Genomic DNA, 26,279 nt, shown 5'->3' with positions numbered 1-26,279 from the left:
GCCTTTGAAAGTTCTGATGCTTGTGCAGATGGGCCTGGAGGTGGCCCAGAAGGTTCTGGTTCTCTGCAGAAGAACTCCTTATGTGGGGAGCTGGCTGTGGATTTTCCTGTCCCAGGCATAACTGATGGTGGGATTAAGTAGTTTTGGTAGGAAAGCTTTCTTTATAAAAATATAGTGGAAAAAAGAAAAGGAAATTCCTTTTCCTTGTTTCCTTGTCTGGAGGAAATAAGGAAAAGGCCCTAAAACAGTAAAATCTGTATCATCTCCATGATATTTCTGATTCTACTCCAGGCAAATTGTTGACTTGAACTTCATTTTCGATGACCACCCTAAGCAGCCCTGTTAAGCTGGGTGCATTTGTCTCCCTTCCTCTCATCTCTCCCTTTCATAATGTGGAATTTTATCCTGGGGAGATCTTGGGGGAAGCGTTAGTCCCCATTCTGTGCATCACTCCCTTGCCACATGACTGATGTGGAGGAGCCTGGTGAAAAGTGGACACACAGACTCCCTGTGCCCTCAGAGCTGCTATTTTTGAACGTGCTAATGGAAAGCATCCAATTTAAATTGATAAAATGCCTGTGTGCAGGTGATTGTGTTGCAGGGGGACAAATTCTTCTCCCAGAAGAGCAGAGAAGAGGAACCTGTGCGGAACTAACCCACAGCTCAATTAGGCCCCGTGTACTGATGGCACTCCTTGTCCTGTTCAGTGGCTGGAGAGCTCAGAGCTGCTGAATGCCTGAATGCCAAGCAACAGGAAATTCAGGCATTTCTAAAATACTTCAGTATTTTACAGCTAAGGACTGCAGTTCTCACCAAAGTGATGCAAGACACAGCATCCCTGATAAAACACTGGGCTATATTTACTCAACTTTTATCTCCAGCATTTCTTCTATTTTTGAGAGTTTCCAGGCTGGACACAATTCTTCATATGCCACTGATTTAAAAAAAAAAAAAAATTAAAATCCTTGCTAAATTAATCTATTAATCTTTTCAGCACCGGAATAACAATTAGCACCAGAATATTATACATCAGTACATCCAAAACATTCCCAGTGATTGCATTTCCCAATCCCCCTGCCAGAGCATCAAACAGGTCAGAAATAGCTGTGAGATAATCAAGGGAAAGTTTACATACAGAGGCAGTGATGAGCAGGGAGCTGTGTGCTCATCTGTGCTGTGCTCCTTTCTCCAGCCTCCCTGCCCATCTTGTGGGTAATAATCTCCTTACCTGGGAGCCTCTCTCCTTTGCTGCCCATGCTTTTGATCCTAAATAGTCAGATGGGGAGCTGGTGACAGAATCTTTGAAGTTGTTTTCCTCTCCCTTGCTCCCCTGCCTGTGCATCTGACATGCAGGCACATAAACAATGAGTTTTTAAACCATTTGCTGGAGCACAGGGAAATGATGAGTATTAATGGAACTTCTTAAGGTGCTTTTCTGAAATAGCAAATGGGTTCCAAACAATACAGGCAATGTTAATAGCAGCATCTAAACAGCAGTAGGGCCTTGCACAGCATTCTGCTGCCTAACAGCCCTCCTCACTTTCCTAAAAATAAATCAAATATGTGGAGGAGCTGCTAGGATGCTTTTTCAGATGAGCTGTCCACAGCTCCTCTTCCCTGATCCCTGCCAGCCAATTTACCCATGTCAGGCTCAGCTGGCACTCCTTACAGTGAAAACTCAGAGTAAAATACAACAAAAAGGGGAAAAAACCCTCCAGAATCTCTGATGGCAAAGCAGAAGTGAGATACCCAGCTATCAATCAAGACTGCTTTATTCCTGAGAGAGGTCCTCAAAGCCACTCGGGGAGGAGCAGAGGGGTAAAGCAAGGGGTAAAAACCAGGCACTGTGTCCTTTCTCTGCTGTTCTTGGCTGTTAATGCCTTCTGAATCTGGTGTAAATAAATAAAACTGGTGGGGAGGGCAGCAGTCAGTAGCTCTGATCAGTTTTGTATCAGTGAACCCCATTCAGGTTACTCAGAAATACCTGAGCATTACTTCTCAGAAGCTTTCCTGACAGAGCTGCCCTTCTTCTGTCAGTTGGAACTAAGAAATGAGAAAGAGCAAGAGGAGACTGCATTGGTCCCAAATAAGAAAACAGTGTCACAGAGTCAAGGGTTTTTAGTGCCACTGAGAGAGCTGTTGAGCTGGTGGTGCCAGTTGTCCACAAAGTCCTAAAAATAGCATTAAAGGACTTTAGGAGAGCGTGCAATCTGGAGCTGCGTAACACAACAGAGACAAAAATTTTATTTTTCTGGTTGCGGTGGTTTTTGTTGATGCTCCTTGCATTGGATGGCCTTGGTCTGTGGGGAGGGTTAGAAAATATTTATCAGAAGGTCTTTATGCTGAAGAAGGGGAACCAGCCATGAGGAGAAATACAGGAAGTTCATTCCTCACTGCGGGCTGCTGAATGTGGCAGCCCTGAAAAGATGGGGAGCCAATGTTAGCTCTAAGTTAAGTACAGATGACAAACCAGGGAGTTATGCCAGTATCAGATTAATGGATCATTTCCTTCAGAGTGGGAAATTCTTGTTAGAGGTCATCCTTTATCCTAGAGATTTTTTAGCCATCCTTTATTCCAGAGATTTTTTAGCCATCCTTTATTCCAGAGGTTTGGTTTTCAGCCTCTGGGCTGTTAAGAGTCTCTGAATCCAGGGATGTGTTTATCCAGGAGCAGAGGCTTGTGCAGGTGATGGCAGTGCAGCAATGTCCCTGTCTCATGGATTGGGGGGAGCTCTCACTCTCCCAGGTAATTCCAGAGAGGAACCAGGTACATCTGATCAGGAATTAAATCCTCCCTTTTGCAGCTCCAGACCAAGTGTTTGAGCATCTCCCTGTGTGCCAACAGCCAGAGAAAGGCTGTGTGGCAGGTGTGTGTAGTGGCAGCAGCAGAGTCACCTTTCATCAAATGTACAGCTCCTTTTCAGCACAGGAAGGGAATTTCTGAGGTGGAGGAATGAAGTCCCGGTGTGATCAGCCTGACAGGGGCTGCTTGTTTTGTCTGCACAAGGGTTTGTATCCACGCTGCATGCTGGATTTGACGTGAGCTCCTCTTGACGTGCTCTGACAGAATGCAGCTCAAAGGAGCAGCAGGGAAATGCCTTGTGCAGGAAGGGCTCCTGAGTGATAATCACCTAACAAGGCAGCTCCAAAAATATTTTAATCTGAAACATTTTAATCTCTAATCCCTGGTAGCTGTGGGTATCTGAAGAGAAGCAAAATTTAGCAGCAGAGTGGAAAAATCAGTTTTCTTCTCAAATTCAGCAAGACAGTTTCTTTTGGATTAGTATTAACTTTAGATTTACATGAAGTGCTTGGCAACTTTTCACTCAGGTTTCTCAGAACTACACATGTGTTGTGCAGAATGCAGTTTGAGCTGTTCAGTGTAAAATGAGCTGTTGCAAAAGAGGGATTCAGGGACATTATGTGGAAAGCATCACTTTAGAGTATACATGTTTTCCAAAGCAGTGTGGCTTCGTGTTTTGGTTTTATAATGGAGCCTCCTTAAGGTCCAAGGTGCTGAAGTCTTGTGAGTGTGTAAGAATCTCATTTAAACAAAAATCTTCATGTTGTCATGCGTGAAACTTAGAGATTGGTATAAATGTATCTCAAAGGCTTAGGAAGAAGCTAAGAAAATTAATCTGTGAGTTACTTTTTTATTAAAGTGGGATTAATTTTGAGTCTCAAACGATAGAAGATATCATCTTGACAATTCTGCTAAGACATAAATACTTCACAGCAGAATTAGACTTTCTGGTGTAGAATCTCCCAGTAAAAGTGGCTCAGTAGTACCCAAAGAGAAAATTCAGGAGTATCCAAAGTACATCAGAGGCTGATGAGACAGGGTCTACCATATGAAACTGGTTTAAAATTTCACTCTTGGCCACGTGTCTTCATCCATTAATGCTGTCAGTGTGGATTCCAATGTGTACGTTTTGTGCTAATGAATGAGTTCAGTTTCTGTTTGCCACATTTTTCCTTGCTGCTTGTAAAGCAAAGATAAGCTATTGCCAGAACTGGTAAAAAAAAAAAAAAATTAGGGAAAAAGTGTTTGATGAAAGATTTCTGAGTATCTTGGAAGGGAAGGCCATGTCTGTGATGGGAGCAGCACAGAGAGAGATTTTCAATTTAGAGTCGTGATGTTGCGAAAGTATTTTAATTTTTGAGGTATTTCATAAGTTTGAGGCATTTCATAAGTAAAGCAGCTTTAATTCAGTGTACAATTAGGAGAAAACTTATGCATGTAGCAGTCCTGGAGAGTGTTTTCATTGTGTGGGTTCTTGTGAATGTCTTTCTTTGCAAAGGTGGCTCTCTCAGGGAGAGCAGTCATTCCAGGTCACTGATTATTTTTATCTTTAGCCATGCTAGGAGCTGTATAGGCTCCAGGTTACAGCTGTAAGTTAATATATTTTGAATTGAGCTTGTTGGTTGCCTCAGTCAATCTTGAGCTCTGCTAATCTAAACTCTTGGCTTTTTTCTGCTTTGCTTGCAGATCAGAGTGACCCCTTTTTGTGCTTATTTCCAATACTCTTAGTCTTCTCTGAAATGATCTTCTTTCCTTTTCTGGGTACTCTCCTCCTGCTTTCAGGTGTCCAAAGGAAATAGAGTCTGCAGTTAAAACTCTGAAATTAATTAATTTATCTCTATTTGCTTATTATTTGTAATTTGTATGAATTATATCTCATTTGTATAAATGAGTGGATATATTCCACAAGGAATATATCCTTGTGTAAAGGATATTCTCTGTAAAGGCCCAGACCAAATTTGGGGTGAGGAAAGTTCAGCACATGCACACAGACAGACCTTGTGCACACTGACACACAGATGAGTGCTGAGGTTAACAATCTCACATTTGCATGGCTCTCAGCAGTGGGACACCTGGAATCTCAGATGGATGTGGTGTGTCCTGCTCCTGCCTTTCCTGTGATGGGGATGGCTCAGTGAGGCTGGAAGGATTCCCATGGTGATCTTTGGGACTCCCTTTGTGAACCCCTCTGGGCTCAGGCAGAGCAAATAGTGCTGTGTAAATTCGTGTCATTACTGGTGAGGAGATAAAATTATCTTGTGCTTTCCAAGTGCCCCAGTGTCTTCTCCTGAAGTAATTAACTGGTGACATACACATTGAGTCAGTGCTCTAGGATTTGTGCCCAGAATAAGTCACAGAAACACAGCAGCTTTAGCATAGGAGAAAAGGGTGAAGGGCGCTTTTTTTCCTTTTTTTTTTTCTTCTGGATAAGATATGAAAACTGCCCAGAGCTGGCCCTGTTCACAAAAAGCAAATCAGTCTCTTAGAATTCTTTTTTTTAAGATGTCAACTTCCCTCTCGTACGCTTCTGTGTGGACAAAGAATGTCTTAACATCTGTATGGAAGTCATCATTAAAATAAAAGGAGATCTGTAGGCATCAGCTCTGAACCATCAAGAAATGGCTCGTGGGTAACCTCTGACACAGCTGGAGCTCCTGGAGATGAGCCCGGGCTGCATTCTGTGCCCTCAGTGGAGCCAGTGGGTGCACTGGAGGTCCCTTCTCCCTGCCTGTCTCCCTTTCCATCCCTGACACTGTCAGCTCCTGGGAGGTGAACTGCCCTGCCTGAGTGATGGAAATGCTCTTGGATGTGTTCTTAAACAGACGTTTGTTTGATGCCTGAAAAGAATAGGTTGGTCCTAATGGTGTGGTGTGGGGGATTTTAAAGGTATTTTGTGAGGCAGTTGTCGGCATTACAAAAACTATTTTAACCAATTGTTTAGGCTTGAGGAGCAGCATGGAGTAGCTATTGTGTGTGGTTGCATGCATGTTCTCCAGAATTCACAGGGAAGGGCTGGATAAAAATCTGCCTAATTTGACATAATGGAATTTTAGCTTTCCTGTGATCTGACTTCAAATTCCTGCTGGGTTTCTACAGTGTAACAAAAATACTAGTTTGCTGTTGTTAATTTTAATTTCCAAGATGCAAGGTTTTAAAAGGAGCTGAAAGTATTCAGCATCTCATGGGGACAAACTATGAGTCGTACTAATGAATCCAGCAATTAGTGGTTCATTGTGCCTGCCAGCAATTTGGCCCCAGTTCTGGTCCTGATGGTGATTTCATTTCTGCTGGTGTGAGGCAGGAACAGCATCTGAAGCCTTGTGCACCAAGGGGGGCTGAATACTCCTTCAGCACTCTTCTGCATTCAGCAGCAAGTAGAATAAACACAGGTAGGGTCAATATCTATATCTATAGATCTATAGATATATAGACATGGATTATTGGATATAGATAGATATAGATATAGATGATATAGATATAGATATAAATATAGGATATAGATATAGATGTTATAGATATAGATAGAGGAAGAGAGAGAATTAAGTATATAGCACCAATAGTAGTTCCTAAACTTAAAGGGCTGCAAGTGTTGGTGTTGCCATGCAGTTTCACGGCCATGCATGGAATAAACCCTTTTCACAGGTGGAAGGTTGTCTCGTCCCCAGTTTTGTGGGAGAGTTGAGGCAAAGGGTGACCCTTTGCTTTCTGAGCCATGTACAAAGCACTAGGTTTTATATTTGGTGCCATTTTATGGTAACTTCACAGGGATGTTAGTGGCCATGCACAGAAGGTTAGATAAGGAGTGGCTCACTCAAATTCACAGAGAAAGTTTGTTGTAAGGTCAGGAGCTGTACTTGAGTCTCTTTGGGATGACCCGAGGGATCAGCAATTGAAAAACAGCCTGGATGCAACAATCCCAACCATTCCCAATACATTATACAAATAACATTATACATAATATCATTGTTATAATTATTAATAATATATATATATTATATTAATAATATAACATCATTATTATAATTATTTATTATATTATTATATATTAATTATATATTATATATTGTTATATTATATATATATATTGATTATTATAATAATAATAATATAATATCATTATTGTAATTATTAATGTTATTCCCAGGAGATGTTCTCTCAGGTGGTTGACGCCACATATGGGAACATGGATGGGGTACAAGAATTAAACCAATCCTTGTCTGAGTGCAGCATTTACTGAGTTGTGTGTTGGCTTTCAACATTCCCTAGAGTGCCTTAAACTGCCTCCAGTTTCTGCATCTGCTGGTTGGATTTCATCTTGCTGCTAAAAGGAGGTGAAACATAAAGATATCCAGCAGGATGGAGTGTAAATTCATTTTGATTTTAGTGATCTGGGGTGTTTTCAATGGCATGCAAACATTAAAGACAGATGAGCTTTGTATCGATAGCTTTCCTTTGACAAGCTATTAGTTGGAAAAACAAATTGTCAAGCAGGTCATGGCTACGGTTGCAAAACACATTTTGCCATTTTTGTAACACTTGTGTGTATCTGTACATAAATGCAGTGTACATTATCCTTGTACTGCATATTCCTGGGCTGTACTTGCTGCCTCTCCTAGTGAGAAATCTGCCTAGGCTGCGTGGGGATACCCAGAGTCACAGAACACACAGGTGTTTTTTGAGAAGGAATTTCTGAGCCCCCTGCCAGTTGTCCAAGCTGTTTGAAATCTCTTTTCTTTCAAGGTCTTTGGACTTGTTTCTTCCAAAGTTTTCAACAGCTGGGGGTTTTTTGTTTTGGTTTTTTTGGGGGGTTTTTTTGAGGGGTGGGGGAGGATTGGTTTTGTTTTGTCTTTTTTCCCCCCTGAATCTCAGCAACTGTGAGCATCCCTACCTTTCCTGCCTGACCACAGCAGGACGAGGGGTCTGTTGCTAATTTGTTTTGATATGGTTCTCCTTGGTGTGTATTCTTTTTGAAACTAATTCCTTTTGCAGGTGTGGGGTTAAAGGTGGTGGTGTGCTCCCAGCGAAGGTGTCATCCACCACAGAGAGGAGGTGGGAGGCTTTGATCACTGTGGCTTCTGTTTTCTTGTTGTTCATTTAAAATGTACCAGTTTGTAGTGCTGTTTGGCTTTGCAGGTCCTTGTTTTATTTCCTTCCAAGTCTTCCCCATCCTTTCAGGTTTGTTGTTTTTATTGGTGCTCGTTCTGCCTAGCGTTTATGGGGATTATTCCTTGCAGGGTGGTGACTCTGGGTTCAGTTTAGGCAGCAGCAGAATCCAGCCCAATGTCTTATTTCCATTTTTAAACAGCCTTGTTATGGGTGGGAGAGGGCATTAATACGGACTCAACTCCACATGTTCAGAATTATGCAGCAAGGATTTAAAACAGCAAAATGAACTGGGGCACAGACCACTACGGTTTCTGCCCAGCACAACTTCAGGAATAGATCACCACAGATCAAGCTGTCTGACCTCTGTCTGCTGTTCTTGGAGCTTGTTTTGAAGCAGCTGGACATTTCAGGAGGTTCAGTGCAGTATCAGTGGAGCTCCCAAAGGCTGCTCTGAGGAAGAGTGGCTCTGCTCTTCCTCCTGACTCAGCTCTTTACTCACTGTGTGAGGTTAGGCAAATCACTCAGCCACTTTGTGCCTTATTCTTCCCAGCTGGAAAATAAGGCAAAGGCTGTCAGAGTAATTGTGAGCTCTAATTAATTAATATTTCCTATGGTACACTGGAGAAGTGATTTTTTTCTTTCCCCCCCTGTACTTTACTGGTGCCATGTATTTTAGTGGGGGCAGTTTGGGAGAAGCAGTCCTCATGGGAAGAATCCTTTCCCTTCCTTTGCCCCACAATTTTGTGATCCTCTCTAATGATTTTTACTACATGTGATGTGATTTTCATGGTGAAAATTGTGAAAGACCAGTTGTCACCTTCCCCTGCAGATTTGCAGTGTCTGCATCAGTCCCTGCTGACCTATGCCTAAATCACTCCTCCTGCTTAGCCCCTGACCTGAGCACTTCATGAACAAATAACATTATACATAATATCATTATTATCGTTATTAATGTTATTAATAAATGACGTTATTTATAATAACATTATAAATCAACAGGTGGAGCAGTGCTGTGAGAAATTCAGCTGAACAATAGGTGCAAAAAGCCAACAGCAGGGCCTGGGTTTGGCATGAAGCACAGGCAAGGAGAATCCCAAGTGAAGAACAGTCTTTCTGCCCTGGTGTCTGTTTTATCCCTACTCAACATGGACCCTTCTCATTTCAGGACCAGCCTGGCAAGGTTTGCTCAGCTTCACTGGGGCTTTTCTGTATATGAGGCTGCTGAGCTGAATTTTCACTCACTCAGAGGCGCAGAATGGGAAGGAGGTTTTTCACCACGAGGTGCAAGTAAAGGCTAAAAGCTCTTTGTTCCTGCAGTTTGTTTCCATGCTGCACTGAAAATGCTCTTCCTGGGTCCTCTCAGCAAGGTGGTGAGCAGCTCTCACTTCTGGTTCCAGTCAAACAGAACAGCAAATGCCCAATTAGAAGAGTAATGGTGATAGGACTAAGTCATTTACTTCTGTGTGGATGAAACAAATGCTGAAATTTGGGTCTGCATTGGGATAAGCATCCATAACTCATCTGGTTTCCCTAGAGGTCGGTGGGACTGCAAACTCCTGTTCAAGGAAAATGAGCCTGGAAATCTCCTGCTGGCTGCTTTCCTCAAGCACATTGTGCTGTTTGTCTGTGGGGATTGCCAGCAGAGTTCACAAGGATGCTTGGGCATTCTGACAGTCCAGAGCCAGCCAGGAGCTGCAGTGTGCTTTGGAGGATTTGTCTCTGCAGATTTGTGAAACCAAACAAGTGAATTTCCAGCAAACACGCAGCAGGCTGTTCATTGTGCTCAGCTGCACGTCCTGCTGTGTTCTCTTGGCCAAGCAGCCACAGCACCCCAGAGGGCAAGGTGCCAGTGCAGGGTTCCCTGGAGACCTTCAAGGAGCTGGGTCTGTGTGCCGAGGTGTGAGCAGATGCTGCACAAGGGGAAATCCTTTGTCCCAGGCCATCCCTGGAGTCAGACTTTGGAGAGCAGTGCTGCAGTTCTCTCCCTGGACATGCTTTTAGCTGGAACATCCCGCTCTTCATGGCTGGGCAGCAGCAGGACCGGAGTGATCCCAGTTTTGTGGATTCTCTCTGTTATTCCGGCCCCTGTGCTCTGTGCCTGACAGGACAGGTGCTGCAGAGAGAGTGCTGTGTGTCACACACAGAGGTGTGGGCTGGAGGGAAGGAGTCTGCCATCGATGAACTGCTCACTCTGCATGCTCCCCTTCTGTCCTTCCTGTGTCTGTTGGGGAATTCTGCTTTGGGAAACAGCACTGCTAAACACAAACCAGCCAGCAGCCCTCTGGTTTTACTGTGACAGTGTGCAGAGCAGGCAAAACCACCGCTTGGGCTTTGCAGGGCAGCACTTTATGGTGGCTGACTTCTTTCCTGGCAACTCCACTTCCTGCAGAGAAAAAGGAGAGGGGAGGGTGCTAGGGATCTCTCTGAGAGGAACAAGTCCCAGGATATTCTCACTGAGTCCCTGGTGCTGCAGAAGAACAATAGGGGAGAACTCCTCTCTGTCCCAGGTGCTACAGAGCAGATTCCCTTGCTGTGCTCCTGCACCACTTCTCTCCATGAGCAAGGGTGGAGGCTGTGCAGCAATCCTCCCAGTGTGTAAATTGGGGAGTAATTTATTCATTGAGTGGTTCCCTATATGCAGAGCAGAGAACAGAAAGCGTATTTGTCACAAGTGTAGGGCAGCTCAGTTCCCCCTTTGTTTTGAGTCCCATGAGTGAGTATTTGGGCAATGTCAGTGAAGTACCAACTTGGGTTGGATAACATGCCCCGGCTCCAGAAAGTACAAAAAAAATCTGTTCTGGGTATAGAAAAGATCTGTTGTTCCTCATACCTGCCCTCGTCCTTCTCTTCAGTGCCTTTTCCTTTCTAACCAGAGTCTGGTTCTACTTTTGCTGCTGAAACTTGTGGGCAAGCCGATGATGAAGAGACTTCTCTGAACCTGAAGAATAATTCTGCTGTGTTTATTCCAGTATCATAACCAAGATACCTGGTTTTATGTCTCGTATGTGTTTTTCTACATAGTTAGAGAAATTTCCACCTTTACAGGAAGGGACACATTATTCTTAATCAAAACTTGAGAATGTGGCAGGAGGAGGTACAGCTGCAGATGAGCATTATCTAATTCACCCATCCTGTCATGTGAACATCCCTGCTTAATTTAATACAATTATTTCATCAGTGAGGATAATATCAGCAGCATGATTCATTTATACACCATGGTTCACAACTGCCTTTACCTCTTGGCTCCTTATTATCACTGCTGATAGTTGCACCACGAGTGGCTCCAGGAGCAGGGGAGGTGAGGGAAGCTGCTGTGCCTTTGTGTGAGTGTGTGGACAGCTGAGGCACACTGGTTCCTGAGGGTTTTCCTTGCATCTCTGCTGTGGTAGCTCAGTTCCTTGTTTTGGTTAGGCATTTTTGGATAAGCAGCAGCCTGGATAAGCCACTGAGTGGCTGCATTGTTCAGTGGGCAACAATAGCATCATTGTCTTCTGCCCCAGACATGCCAGCGAGTGCTCCATATTTTGCATTTCTATTGAAATTAAGATCTCCAGGAAGCAGAACACGGGTGGGGGAATGAGCCTTTGTTTCTGTTGAGGTGGCAGAGGCAATCTTGCGGGAGCCCCCCTCCCTGGATTCTCATTCCTAACTCATTTGGCTGCAATTTGTACTGCCAAGGTCATTGAAACAGGCGGCAAGACGTGGTGAATGTGTTCCCAGAGGTCATGAAAAGCCTCTTTAGCAGAGCAGGCTGGGCTGTGCTTAAGCCAGGTCATTTAAGCACATTTGTACTGCCAGTCAGATGATACCCAGAGCAGTGGATGGTTTTGTAATAAACCCTGCAACCTGGGCCTGCAGCGTGTGCCACAGTGGGATCCAGCACTCGGCTTTAAAGGACAGTGCAGTAATTCAGTACTTTAATAGTGCGCTGCCCTTAAAATGTGTGAACAGGAGTGAGATTATCAAACCCTAGTGAATTGTCTGGGTTCCTCAGCACCAGCCCCATCCCCACCCCCCTTTTCATTCTCTAGACTGCTTCATTCATGTGGGATATCAGCCTTGTATTCAGCTCCTGGTGTTGAAGTAGTGCCATTTTTAATAGATGGTTTAGAGAGTTTCTCCAAATCAGATTTTATCCCCTTCTTTTCCCATATCTATTCTCCGTGGAGATGAATTAACCTTTTATCCTAGGAGGAAGTAAATAGAGACAGCATGATGGCAAGATTAGCAAAGACATCATTTCAGCCAGATACTCCAAGGCTGCAGACTGAGAGTCAGAGTTCCTGGGTCTGTCTGGAGCTCTGCTGCTGTCCCTGCCTGGCTGTGGCCAAATCCCTTCCTTCTCCCCCTCTTTCACTTTTCCTGCCACGTTAATGAGCACTCTGTGTTAACCTATAGCATTTTACCTTTCAAAGGACCAAGCAAACCTTTAAAAGCAGTGTGATCCCCACTCAGCCTGCCAGCAGCATTTCTGTGTGCGTGGCATGTCAGGCTCTTGAACTTGGAGATTTTCTCTGTCTGAAGTTTGAAGTGTGACAGCTCAGAGTTAAACTAATCCAGGTTGAGTGAAGCTACAAAATACAGCTCTTGGATATTTTACTTACCCCCAAATTCTGGTGTAGGTGGAGGGCTCTTTCTTTCCTCAAATACCTAGATACAACCTGGGAAAAAAACTGGAGGAAATCAAGGATTTCAAGTTCCTGAATTCAAGTCTTGGTTAGTGAGTCTCCCAGTCCTGGGAAGCAAATCACTTCCTCCTAAAGCAGCAGCTGCTGTGACCCAGCTGTGATGCAGGGGATGGGAATCTCTTTGCCAGTGCCGTGCTTTCTGTGGGTACATTTTATTATTATTTCTGTGGATACATTCTATTAGCCCCTCTTCCTGTGTTTTTGCTTATGCTTTATTCTCTACATTTATTTTGTGCCTGTGTGTATTTTGTTTCGTAAGACAAATGTGCTACTTTTAAAGAGGCATTTCATAACCTTTAATCAAGATCATACTTTATTTTCATCACATTTGTGTTTATATTATTACAAGCCTTTTGGGTCTTAACATCTTGTAGCCTCAGCATTAATGTTTTGGCTGATATATAAATAAATGTTTGACTTTAACTCTTTAAAAAATCCTGGCTTGGGAAAAAATCCACCTTATCAATGTCATCTTAGAATAGCTGCATTTCAAAAAAAGGCAGGGACCAATCAATGCTTTCTCTAATAAAAACTGAGTGCAGGGAGTAATTCTAGATTCTGTGATCCACTGCATAAAATCAAATCTCCTGGCTGCTGAAAGATACCATCTACCTGAAGGGAAGATGCTACATCTGGGCTTTATCTTTTATGTCTCTTACTTGCCCGAGCAGTTTGGCATAACTGGGAAAACTCTGCTAATCTGTAATGTGGCAGAATGTTAGCTGGGAGATTTTATGGTTAAAAAATAAAGGTGGACTAGCATCTAGTTCTTATTGGGGTTACACAGGCTCAGATCAGTAATGAAGACAGCACAGTTCTTGGTTTAAGCTGGAAGAGGGGAGGACTCTGAATTGATGGCTGCAGAAAGGGAAGAGAGTAACTTGTTTCACTGGCTGAAGATCCTAACAGTCATCTTCACACTTAGCACAATTGTATGTTATTACTTGTCCTCCAGATATTTTTTAGAGTCCTTTGGAATAAATCAGTGTAGTTGCACTATTGTAAAGGAAATGACTGAAGTTATTACCAAATCCTGATGCAACGCAGGATTTTTAATGCATTTGACTTCCAGCGAGGATTTGAGAATGCTCTTGGAAATAACAGAAGTAAAAATGTTATGAAGACCAAACAGTGAAGTAGTATCATTTTGTAAATATATATAATAGCTGAAAATTGTTTACTTATCCTCCTTTATGAGAAGCAAGCTTCTGTGACCTCCGATTAATTTACCATTAGCCTGAGCACACAATGAAAGTGAATGAAGGGGCAATTTGGAATGACATTTATCAGCTCTGGAGCTGTCGGCTTCTATTATTTCCACAAGGCCTTCTATTTCTTGGCTTCAGAGAAGGCTGTGCTGACTTGAATGAAGAGGAGCATTCGTACTCCCAGGAATAGTTGCAGCAAAAACAGCCTCATTGCTTGATGCCTACAATGGGGAAAAACCAGTGGCGTTAAATGAGAGCAGAGCCACCCTTGAGCAGTGGACTTGGACAGGACCTTGCCTTCACACCAGGTTAAAAAAAGGGAACAGAAGAGCTGAGAGAAGGGAGAGGATGTAAGGGGAGGGAAGGAAACAAGCTTTATAGGGATAGGATGGCTGAGGGACTGAGGATGAGGCTGAAAAGCCTTTCACACTGGGATGTGGGTTGGGACCCACGCTGCCTTTGCCATGGTGGGAGCCATCCCCACCAGGACTTGCTGCTGAGCTGCTGCTGAGCTGCTGCTGTGTCTGATTTCTCTGGGCAGAGAGCACTTGGCACCTTTCTGCTCCATATCTGACACAGATCAGCCCCTTCTGGTGAGACTTCAGCAGAGGTCAAGAATCCAACATGGGGGGACCAAACCCTCTTGGGCTGAGCTCAAAATCTGTGGGCAGGTTTGCTTTGCTGCTCAGGCCGAGTTCCAGATAAATACCTGGCTTGGCTGTTCAGGCATCCTTGTCTGGCACGGGGTTGCTGTCCTTGGTTGCTTTGTTGGCTCATTTGTACTCAAAACTTTAATGCAACTAACTCAGTACCAATTACACAACACTATAGTTGGAATGTTGTGAGACTTCTTTATTTTTTAATTGAAATCAGGGGAGCAGCGAAGCAAGTCCCCTTCCATTTGGCTGGTATTTTATTTTATTCTAATTTTATCTTTATCTGTTGTATTCTACTACAATGGATTTGTATTTCTGTAAAGTAACAAATCCCTTCTAAAAATGTCGAATGCCAGTTTTACTGGTGACATTTTGAACCCTGCAGCCTAAATCTCCTGGGAGATCAGCAGAACTCTGCCATCTAGGTACCTAATTCGCCTCTGGGAGTATAGTATGCAGGCTCCTAGGGCAATTCTGTGCACTGATTTTTTCCCATTTGTTTTATGCACAAGTTGCCTCCAGGATGGCTTCAGCATCACTTTAAGGATGACAGCTTTGTCCACTATGCCTCTCATAACATTTATCTGCTATGACTGTCACAAAACTGTAGAACTATAACCAAATGTAGAAATATAATCACACATAACAAAGGTGCTTTGCTCAGAGGCAATGGAAAAGTTGCATGACAGAGCTTTGCAGAATTTGTCTTTATGTTTGGAGACATCTCCATCGTAGTTGCACGAGTAATAGCAGCTGTAAAATTCCTACTTTCCTGTGTGGAAGAGAATCACATTACATGATAGTTACAGAGATTCAGTGGTAACAGTAAAACACTCAAACACCAAAAAAAAACCCCACAAAAACCAAAAGCTGACTCTATCTCGCTCAGGTTTGCATAGCTGTAAGTTAGTCAAGAATAATTCTATAAAACTAGATGTAGGTACAGTTTGGGGAGGCCAGAATCAGTTTCCTCAGTGCCTAGAGCTGGAGCCCAGCTGTCTGTGAAGCACTCCTTGTAGCTAAAAGATGACTTCCCTGAGTCATAGTGCCAGACAATGACAAGCTATTATGTGATGATTTGATCTAATATCACATCCATTAGTTCTGCTTATTTAAAAGTCAGTTAAAATCACTTCTAAAATGTTCACCCTGTAGAAAATCCTTTTCTCCCTTCTCTGTTAGGTTTTTTTTTCTTTTTCCTATTGTATTTTACTTTCATCGAATAAAAACACATTACTTGGCATTTTAATGTTTTTTATAGCACTGTCTGTCACGCTTGTCTGTAATCAAGCCAGGTTTAGGAATAATTCCATTACCCTGCAAAAAATGTCACCCAATTTTTCTATTTTCACATAATAACAATCATTGCTGAAATCTAGAAGTTCAGCTTTGCGCCAGATAAAAACATCTGGGGGTGTGTGCAGAATTATCCAGGTTACTGTGTCAGGTTTTGTTAAGGTGGAAGAGAAGTATTCATTTCCTATGGTGTTTTTGTGTTTGGGATTCTAAGTCTGGGAAGTTCGGGGGAAAATACAAGTTAAAACAAAAGAAAAACCAAAGAAAAGGCACACCAAATAAAACAAACAAAAAAACACATAAAAAAAAGAATGGAACCCCTATTCACTTGTTTGCCCAGTTTGGCTAGTGGTGGTTGAGTGTTAAGTGAAGATGGTCTTCAGTTTTTACTTCATCAATGCATACAAGATCCGAAATAAGGTACAACTGTGAAATTGCTGTTTATTTTCACGACAGAAGCGAATGTCTCGTTGATGGGAATAATTTCTTCAGAGACAGAGTGGATGATGTTCTCTGACCATGTCACACTAATTTTCCAGTTTATCAGTCACTGCAGTTCCAAGCTGGAGTGACAAGCTGGTATCACATCTGATCTTCCTGCGTGTGATAGCAGCTCTCAGGTTCGGGTCCATGGGAGCTGCAGCAGCCCCTGCCTTGGCTGGGCAGAGCTGGGCCAGCAGCACTTGGGTGATAACATCTCTGTCTCCTCTGCCTCCACAGGATGAAGTGGCCCAGCCTCTGAACCTCTCAGCCAAACCCAAGACATCTGATGGCAAATCTCCCACGTCCCCCACCTCTCCTCACATGCCAGCCCTGAGAATAAACAGCGGGGCCAGCTCACTAAAGTCCTCGGTGCCAGCAACACTAGCCAGTCCTTCGGCCAGAGCCAACACAATAGGTGAGCTGAGCCCTGTGTGTCCCACTCAGTGCCCTGTGTGTGTCCCACTCTGTCCTGTGTGTCCCCCCAGCCCCGTGTGTCCCCCTCAGAACAAGGGTAGCTCCTGTGGGGAAGGGTTTTTATCAGCCCTGCCCAGTGCTGCCCAGGGTGTCCATGATGCTCCAGCTGGTTGGAGTGGGTGCAGAAACTCAAGAGACTTTCCTTTCAGGAGGGGTTTCTTAGCTTTCACAGACTAAGAAAACGAAGGCCTGTGTTACTTCAGATGCTGCTTTAACTTCTGATAAATGCTGGTTTTTAATGGCACACATTAATACAGCATTTATCCACAGTGACCTGCTGATGGTGGGCACTGGAGACCCTTGATATTGTACCCAGTCATCTAATAGTGATGCATGAGCTTTCAGAAACATCTCTTAAAGTTAAAAGTCTACATCTTTCCAAAATTACAAGTTTGATTCTCAGTCCATCCAAATCCTGGATGCAATATTATTTCACCTTGGTGTAATAAGCAAAACAATCACCAGGTTCACTCAAGAAAACCCCAGATTTGTTGTTCTGTGTTGCAAAGAAAGTCTTGACTGGTTGTTTCTAACATCATTCCAGAAAATAGTGATAGTTCCTCCTCCTGCCAAAATGATGTCTTTGCCTAAGGACCATCTAAATAGTAACAGTCTTACAGGTAATTTCATGAATCTCATGTGTTATAGGGACTGTCCTCTGTGTGTGTAAGGAAAATGTGCCCACACCCATTCCTGATTCTTCCAAATGAAATGGTGTATTCCATGCAGGGATTGAGTATAACCTGGATCAAGGTTCCATTATGTAAACCAAGCTCTGTTTTGGGAAATGAGTGAGGCAGATGTACTACTTCTGCTGTCTCCTAGAGCATCTCCTGCCTGGCCACTTTCAGGGGTAGCACAGAAAAGCCCAAAAGAAGCCCTAGGTCAAACCTGTCAGAAGCTGTGTCTGTGATACAGCAGTGCTGTGCAGTAATGTTTATTTGGTATGACACATTACAGTCATATAAATATTTTTTAAATATCACATTACTAATTGTTAATATCTGTATTGTTATTAACCCTACATTCTTTGACTGTGATGCACAGTAATGTATTTTATATTCAGTTTGCTTGACCCTGGTGCTCTCCATGCACAATGCATTGAATTTCATTTTTTTCACATTAGATTTTTGTCCTTAAGTAGAGGGAACATTGTATTTCCCTGGGAAGTTAAGCATCTGACTCACATTTCAGTGGCAAGGCACCTCTTGTTCTCCCCTCTCCAATCCTCTTTCCCTGCACACCTGCTATTTTCCATAGGTTTGAGACCCCTGCAATTTACTCCTTCTAACAAGGTGCACATTTTGAAATGCTGTACCTTTAATGAGTGATAATGTAATTGGATAAAAGCTGTGAGGATGAACAGAGCTTTAAAGGTCACTCTTGTAAGAAGAATTAATGTGTTATACCATTAATAAACCATGGAAAACTGTGGAGCAAAAGATAACATATTTAAGTTATTGTTAATGACACAGAGTTCACTGCTGTATATCTCTGCTACAAATATAGAAAGTGACTTTTTGAGGTTGCAGAGCAGTATCACTGTGCATGCTGTATGTGTAAGATAAGCTGTCTTTAGCTGGTGCTGGATGGACACTGCTAGCAAAGGTTTATCCTTAATGGAGGACTGCAAGAAGGAAAAGCTCCTGAACTCTCTGCTAGGTCAGATCCAGCCCAATCACAGCAAGCAGGGCTTGTGGCCATGGTGGAACTCTGGTGGGCTTGGGTGAAATCCCACGTCACCCTCCAGCAGGAGCACACCAGGAGAAACTTGGGAGTGTTTTCAGCAAAGCTACCAAGGTCCCTGATGTGGCAGGGGAGCTGGATCCCTTTCTCATGCTGAGGGATAAATCCCTCCACAGAGCCCCTGGGAAGCACCCAGCCCCTTGTCAGACACCTCCAGGCCTGCAGTGGTGGAGCTGTCACTGTGACCGTGCTCACAGGGGTCCCAGGGTGAGGGAAGAGACAGGGGAGATCTGACTCCGTGTTTCAGAAGGATGATTTATTATTTTATCATATATATTACATTAAAACTATACTAAAAGAATAGAAGAAAGGATTTCATCAAAAGGCTGGCTAAGAATAGAATAGGAAGGAATGATAACAAAGGTTTGTGGCTCGGCTCTCTGTCCGAGCCAGCGGACTGTGATTGGCCATTAATTAGAAACAACCACACGAGACCAATCCCAGATGCACCTGTAGCATTCCACAGCAGCAGATAATCAATGTTTACATTTTGTTCCTGAGGCCTCTCAGCTTCTCAGGAGGAGAAATCCTAAGGAAAGGATTTTCCATAAAAGATGTCTGAGACGTGTCAGCACGAGGCACAGGCTGTCTGTCCTGGGTGTGCACAGCCCTCCTTGCTGCATGCACCTGGGCTGTCCTGGCTCAGCACCCCTAACTGCAAATTATGTGCCTTTGTACCACCCTAAGTGCAAATTAAGCTTTCTCTGTGCACAACCATCCTTGGCTCCCCTAGCAATGAGAAATTCTGTGTATTGCTCAGCTTTCAGTGGGGACACGAGCCCAGAGCCTCAGGGATTATCAGCAGGGCTGCACTCAGGCATTGCAGCTCCTCAGTCCTTTCCTGAGCCATCCCCACAGCACAGAAATGGTGCTACAGACTGAGCAGTCACAAATGTCATGGCTCCATGGATGACTTTAAATCCAAGCTTTTCTTTTTGGGAGCAGGCATATGTCCGTGTACTAAAAACAGAAACAACTTCTCCCTGCTCTTTGCCATTATCTGCAACATCTCTGTGCTAGTTTGGCAATCCTTGGAACTAAGTTCATTTTATGAAATGCAGTTCCCCTCTCTGTCAATAATTCACCACCTACCCTAAACAACAATAATTTACATTCAACTCGCTTCTATATTAATCATTTCCCTGCACACCAGCATCTTGGCAGCTACTGAAAAACATAAGGAGTGCTTGCTTTTATTCACTGTCATGTGCCAAACTGTCTCAAAGATAGCAGTATTCAGGAAAAGCCAAATAGTCTGGAGAAGGGCATGAATTCCAGCTCCTAGGCAAACTTGGCTCTGTTACAGACTGGAAGTATTATACCTAGACAACAGCAAAAGCAGCACTAATACTGCTGTTTGTTTGTTTATTTGCTTCCTTTTTAATTTATTCTGACTACATGCAAGGTTGATCAGATGCAAAGGTTAACAGATGCAAACTGGGGAAGAAACCAGGCAAGTTGGTAAAATGAAGATTAAAAAAAAAAAAAAGAAAGAAAAATCAGCTATATTCTTCCTTATGGTCGAAAAACTGGAATTACAGGAATTCCATTGGCTGGGAATTACTGAACTGGGTCATTTGATAAAAGCAACGTGGATCAAGTTGTTTCACACAAAATTCTCAGGGTTCCTGGGGTTTTAGCCAAAAGTTAGCTGTTACTACAATTAGCAACAGTCAAACTGCACAGGAACTTTTCTCTCTAGCTGCTGTTCTCCAAGGAAGATGGGAGTATCAGTCCCACTCTGTCCACAGTCAAGAAAAACCAACAATAAAACCCCAGACCAAGCTAAAATCCTGACAGCAGCACAGCACTGAACTAATCTGACATCAGCTCCTTCCCCAGAAATGTTCCAAGCAAGCAGCAAGACAATGTCCTGCGTTTTTGGCAATCAGCAGATCAGATAGAAGAGTCTAGCAATACAACAGGGATGTGTAATCTGACATGATTAGACAAGGCTCTTTAGGAACAGAACATTCATAATTGAGACAAAGAAAGAGTATTAATAACACTTTCCTAACACGGCAGTTAGCCATTTTATATTTCCTTTCTTTAATCTTAGTGTTTTTCAACAAATCATGGGATTTAATAGCGTGTTTTGGCAGATTAGAGGATTTATGGCCCAGATGTTTTTTGTTCTAAAAATGGATTAGGGTGTAAAGTTTGCTGGAATCCATGGAACATGTTGAGGCAAGCCGGTCATTTTGTGTGTGATTAGTGCCTGCCTTCTGTCTCACAGTCCCTCCATCTGTCACAATTCACCAATGGATCTGGTTAGATTTAGCCTCATGTCACAAACAGAAGTCCCTTTTCTGGGCAATTTCATATTACAGATTCATTTTATGCCGTTTTTATGCCCTAGTTAAAAGACAGAAAGAAGTGTGTGTGAGTGTGTGTGTGTGAGCGTGTGTGTGCACACATGTGGGGATGTGCAGGGGGAGAGGGAGGTTGATAGATATTAGCCTCTACTTTAATATATGAGAAATAGACTGGGGCTTGGAGTCTCCCATCAGTATTCTACCCTACAAATCACATGCAGATCATAATAAGTATAATCTACGGTACGCTAAAGGAAAAAAAATGACAAAGTGTCACATTTAAAATTAAATAGTATTAGCTGGGCCGGTGATGCTTGTAACATTTTAAAAGGAAATAATTCAGTGACTACTAAGGCTAAGCCCTAGGCTGTGAATTTGCAGCAAAACAGTGGACATTTGACCTGCTATTAGCAGCATGAATAGGAGTGGCAATGTAGGTCCGTGTAGCTGTGGTTCCTTGTACATTTATGAATGACAGGTGGTGGTGGGGAGTGTTCAGTGGATGAGGTTTTTCTTCCCAGCCATTATGCATTTCATATGTATAGCAAACCACCGCCACCTGTGGTTTATTTTAATGTATTCACAAGTTGGAGAAGGGGAAGAATGGAACGGTCGGTTTTGAAGAGTTTGGGATTGCTGGCGTGATCAGAGCTTCCCCTGACTCGTACCCAGCTCCATCCTGCTGCATCCAGAGCACAGGGCCAGCCTCTGCAGTGTCAGGGAAATATTGAGACTGATGGGATCAAATAGCAGCAGTGAGCATTTTGGCACTGAGGCTTTCCAGGCTTTGTGTCCAGGTGGCTCTATCACAACAGCAGCACAATTGTAGAGCACACGCAGGTTGGTGGGCATTTTAACTCTTTCCCATTAATGATGATAAACTGCATCCCCCTGGTGGGAGCTGAAGTATTTTGCTGTGACTTTCTGGTTTTTAAGGCACCCTTTCTTGTGTCCATGCCAGGTTATTTAAATGACCACGACGCTGTCACCAAGGCCATCCAGGAGGCGCGGCAGATGAAGGAGCAGCTACGGAGGGAGCAACAGGTGCTGGATGGGAAGGTGGCCGTGGTCAACAGCCTGGGTCTCAATAACTGCAGGACAGAAAAAGTGAGTTCCCCAGACTCCTTCTGCAAAGGGTCACAGTGCTCGGTTGCCTCTCCCCACAGACACACAGCTTCTTCCTCCCTTCGCATCCTCCTTCTTCTTATTCTGTTTTTGAAACAGAGTAGTTCAAAAAAAGTGAAAAGCCGAAAGATGACATGACAGAGGGACCTGAGACCCCTGGGGGAGAGTGGGGAGGAGGCAGAGATGGTTAAAGCCCTCACGAGAACTTTGGAGACCACTAATTCTCTGTTCCAGCCTGTCAACATGTATTAAGAGAAGGTGATCTTGGAAATCTCTGGGTCTAAGTGGAAATCTTGCTTTATGGAAATGCTTACATGTGTTTGTGAGATGAGCTGGATTTGAAAATATTCAAGCTTCTTTAGGAACATAAGCTTTGCTGATACTCAGGCTCAGCTTCTGGGTATTTAGCCTCGTGAGGTCGTCATAGATGATATTTTGTGACCATTGCAATGTAGCACTGTCACGTCACGTTACATGACTGAACAGAATTGAAAAGCAGAGAACTGACAGCACAAACTGCACCAAATATTTGCAGTGAAACTTAGAGGCAGCAGAATGTATGGGCCTTACCACTGTCTGCTCTTGGCCTGGCCCATGAAGCTGTGCTGTAACAAAATACCAACACAGCTGGTACTCTCTAGTGAACTTTGTGTGTGCTCCCACTGCCGTGCCTGTCAGTGAGGTTGTGGGTTGCTTCTGTCCTCAGTGAGTGCCTCATGTCTCTGTGTGCACCTTATGGAGGATAAACAGACCTGCCAGTGCTTGCTGCCACATTCCCTGTGAGCTGTCCTTACAATGCTGCCACCCAGGATACACAGCTCAGCTCTGCTCTCAGCTCAGTGGGCTTAGCAAGGCTTCCCCTGCTCCTCTCCTTCCCTGCTGTATTTTCTGGGCTGATACAGTACAAGGATCCCCTTGTCACATTTGGTGTCAGCTGCATTTAACTGAGAGCACTTCCACTGTAAGGTCTCGAGCAGTTCACTGAGACGAGCCGACAAATGGATTGAATAAAAATGATCAGCTATTTAGCAGAAACTTGAAACCCAGTCATCCCGGGAAGCTTGCGAGTCAAACAATATTGTCCAGAACGAGCAGATTGCTGATTTGGATGGCTTTCCATTGTGCCTGGTTTGAGATGGAGTTTGATCAATAAGCTGTGAGAAGCCAGCAGCCTGTGTAATGAATGTTAAGTGTCCGCGTGAGCCTCTCACCGCTGCACTGTTGTTTCCATCGGCCTGTCCCGGGTGCCAGCGATGTCGGAGTGACTCCAGTTCCATCCCTTTCTGGAGAGGAAGGGGAAAAGAGGTCAGTGTAGTGGGTATCTGGCAGTACCTCCCCTCTATCTCAGGGGAGCCAGGGTGCTGCTGTGGGGAGAGAGAGAGGGCAGCAGCATGTTTATGGCGTTCCACAGAGAAGAGCACCAGAAGGGAAAAGGGAAAAGCAGAGTGTCAGATATAAGAAGAAGTGATCACAAGCACAAAGGAATTTATATTCAAATATTTAAGCATTCTTGAAAGGATGCTCGGAGCAGAAATTCCTTTTCTGTGCTCCCCATGTAGAAATGACTTTAACACTCAGGCAGATGCTAATGCAAAGTGACTCCAGCTATTCCTCGCAAGCATAGCTAAATTGCCCTTATTTGTTAAGCGCATTGAATTCAGCTGTGGATACAGCAGTTGGTTGCATTCAGAAAGCATCTGTACCCTTTTTTTCTTTTTCCTTTTTTTTTTTTTTAAATCCTCCAAAGCAGAGACAACTCTACCTATCTCCCCCCTCTCCTCCCTTGTGCTGGCTGGGAATTGTCAAGTGACAACCGACCAAATCCTTTTGGACAGGAAGCCTTCATCCTGAGTTCTATATACTTGCAAAGCAGGCCTTGTGGTTGGATCAGGAAGCCCATTAAAAGCACTTTGATGGTATGGAAATTCATCTTCATGAAGCACCCAGGCCCCTAAGCAGCGTGCTGTTTAGCTGTGGTTACAGATCAGTCATTCACATCGGAGGGCAGTAATTGTGCTGACGGCTTGTTCGGCAGTGGAAGCACATAAAATAATCCCAGGCCCTCCACCATGGCATTGCCAGTTAATCTTCTTTAATACAGATCAGCTGTTGTTCTAACACATGACTTTATGCTGGCTCTAGTGACTCTGCACAGCCTTTTGATTAAGTAACAGGAGTGGAACCATCTGCATTCACTTTATTCTGTTACTTTCCTATTCTTGGGATTCTCCTTATTCCTTCTGTTTTCACTTCACACCCTCAACCTCAGCTGAAGTTTATTTTCCTCTCTAATTCATACCTCCTGCTAGGCTCGTGGAGGGCAGACAGGAGTCCTTTTACAAGGTAGCAGGGAGAAAAAATGGTTTGCTCAATAGAGAATTTTTCTAAAGCAGCTGTAGGCTTTGGGGGTTTGGATACAATTAATGCCAGAACTTTATTGGGGCTTGCTGATTTGAACTCGATGATCTCAGAAATGTTTTCCAGCCTAATTGATTCTGTGACTTATTTTAATATGTGAAGTTTACATCCAGACAAACAATCCAACTTCTCTAAAGTTTGTGTATTTTTTGCTCTGGGACATTAAGGTTTTCTTACTAAGAGCAAGATTTGAGAGGAAAGCGAGTATTGCCATTTTAAATTAAACTTTATTCTGGTTCTCTCTGTTTTCAGAGGCAGAGAATGAGATAGCTGGGAATTTGGTTGGCAAGAAACAGGGCTACAGTTTTTTTACAGAGTTTCCCTTTTCAGCAGGTCAAGGTCCCACCACAGGACTTAGTGGCAGCCCCTGATCTTTGCAGACATCGTGTCTGTCACTTTTGCTTCCTGACCAGAGACTTGGAGATGGGGGTGGTATTAAGATGTAATAATTTTATTTTATCCTAATATATATCTGTGTATTCCTGTGTGTATTAGCACTTAGAAATGCACATTAGTATTTATAGGTAACAGACACTTGTTGGGGCTATCCCAGATGTTTCTCCCTTCTTTGCTGCAGTGGGTAGTGTACTTTTGGAGACCTGTGATTCCCCGTTGAGCTTTTTGTGGCAAGAATTGCTTCTGCAGCCTTCCAGTGAGAGGGCTCTGTGCCATTCCCAGCATTTATGGGAGACTCTTTGTGGGGATTTGTCTGCCAGGGGTAGCTGGGCAGGCTTGGGGCTGGAAATCATCTTTGGGAGTCTCTGCTGAAGCTCTCTGGGCTCCTCAGATGTGTCCTGTTTTCTTGCTGATGTTCCCAGAAGGGTTGATCCCTGTGGACAGCCAGACGTGCCAGCTAAGGCAGGAGTCAGACAGGAATTTGTGCAAGTAGAGAGAAGCTGTGTAAAGGGAGTCATACATAAGAAAAGACTTTTAAAAATGGCTAAGATGATTTGGGTGAGTCACTTTTTGGGCATCCAACTTGGACCATCTTGACAGCTTTGATTTTCAGAGGATTACAGTAAAAACTTTGAGCATCACTATGAACACGGATTTCACTAAAACCTATTTTAATTGCAAATGCAGTAAAACATATTTTTACATTACTTTTCTTGGAAACACTTCCTCGTATAAATGAGAAGAGTGTGTGTTTTTGTGGTTTCTTGGAAACCCGAGAGCGTAGCTTTATTTGTAATTGTCATCTACAGTTAATTATAGCTTGATGCATCCCATACATAAACAGTGTTACCTGGGGTAAACAGCACAACAGGCAGGGAGCTCTGGCCTCTCTGCTCAGCCCCAGAACAGGCAGGGAGGTGTACACAAGCACAAGGATCCAGCAGGGTGTGCATACACTCCCAGCTGAGTGCATCCCAGTACACCCCACTTCCCTCACTGGGGCTGAACCTGCGCTGCAAGCTCTCCCTGTTACTGCTTGCAGTGTGTCCTTTTAAAAGGCTCTGACATGTACTTGTGTGCTGCCTTGTGACTAAAGAGCTATTTGTACCAATATTTACTGCAGCATTGCGAGCTGAGCCTATTATTCATGCTTGCGGAGCACGGGGCTCAGGATGCCTTTGCTTCCATTCCCAATCTCCCTCCTCCCTCCATCCTCCCCACTCGCAGCCCCAGCTCTCCCTGCTCCCCTTAAGAAAGTGCCAAACGTGGGCTGACAGTGACCAATGTTGGCTTAATGTGGATGTTTAATAATGAAAGGAGTGTGTCGGTTCCAGCGCTGGTTACAAATGGCAGGAAGTGTATCGGGTGGCAGCCCTGCAATAATTTTACATCCATCATCCCTCTGATGCCTCGCTGCCTGCCTGATGGATGGGGAGAGTACAGTTAACTCTTAGGACACCACTGGGATCTGCTGAGCTGAAGTGGATTTAGGCCCTGCTCTCCCCTTGGGAAGAAGGGCAATATTGAGAATCTCAAACCAGCAGCTCCTGCTGCCTTTGAGAAAT

At 43.8% G+C, this 26,279-nt stretch overlaps 1 protein-coding gene across 14 annotated transcripts in view; it reads left to right on the top strand.

Moving 5' to 3' along the window:
* SOX5 (SRY-box transcription factor 5) overlaps positions 1-26,279 on the top strand; it is a 590,818-nt gene that overhangs the window by 543,966 nt on the left and 20,573 nt on the right. For all 14 annotated transcript variants that reach the window (XM_054281898.1, XM_054281897.1, XM_054281899.1 and 11 more), the window contains 2 exons: positions 16,478-16,655; positions 21,737-21,882. In XM_054281898.1, coding sequence (XP_054137873.1) covers positions 16,478-16,655; positions 21,737-21,882 — 324 coding nt within the window. The remainder of the gene's footprint in view (positions 1-16,477; positions 16,656-21,736; positions 21,883-26,279) is intronic.

This window comes from Melozone crissalis, unplaced genomic scaffold, assembly GCF_028551555.1.
Source record: "Melozone crissalis strain CALT ecotype California unplaced genomic scaffold, PUWL_Pcris_2 ptg000033l_1, whole genome shotgun sequence".
In the NCBI taxonomy this organism is placed as follows: Eukaryota; Metazoa; Chordata; class Aves; order Passeriformes; family Passerellidae; genus Melozone; species Melozone crissalis.
The sequence above is the reverse complement of the archived record's forward strand: the minus strand, read 5'-3'. Positions and strand labels throughout refer to the sequence as shown.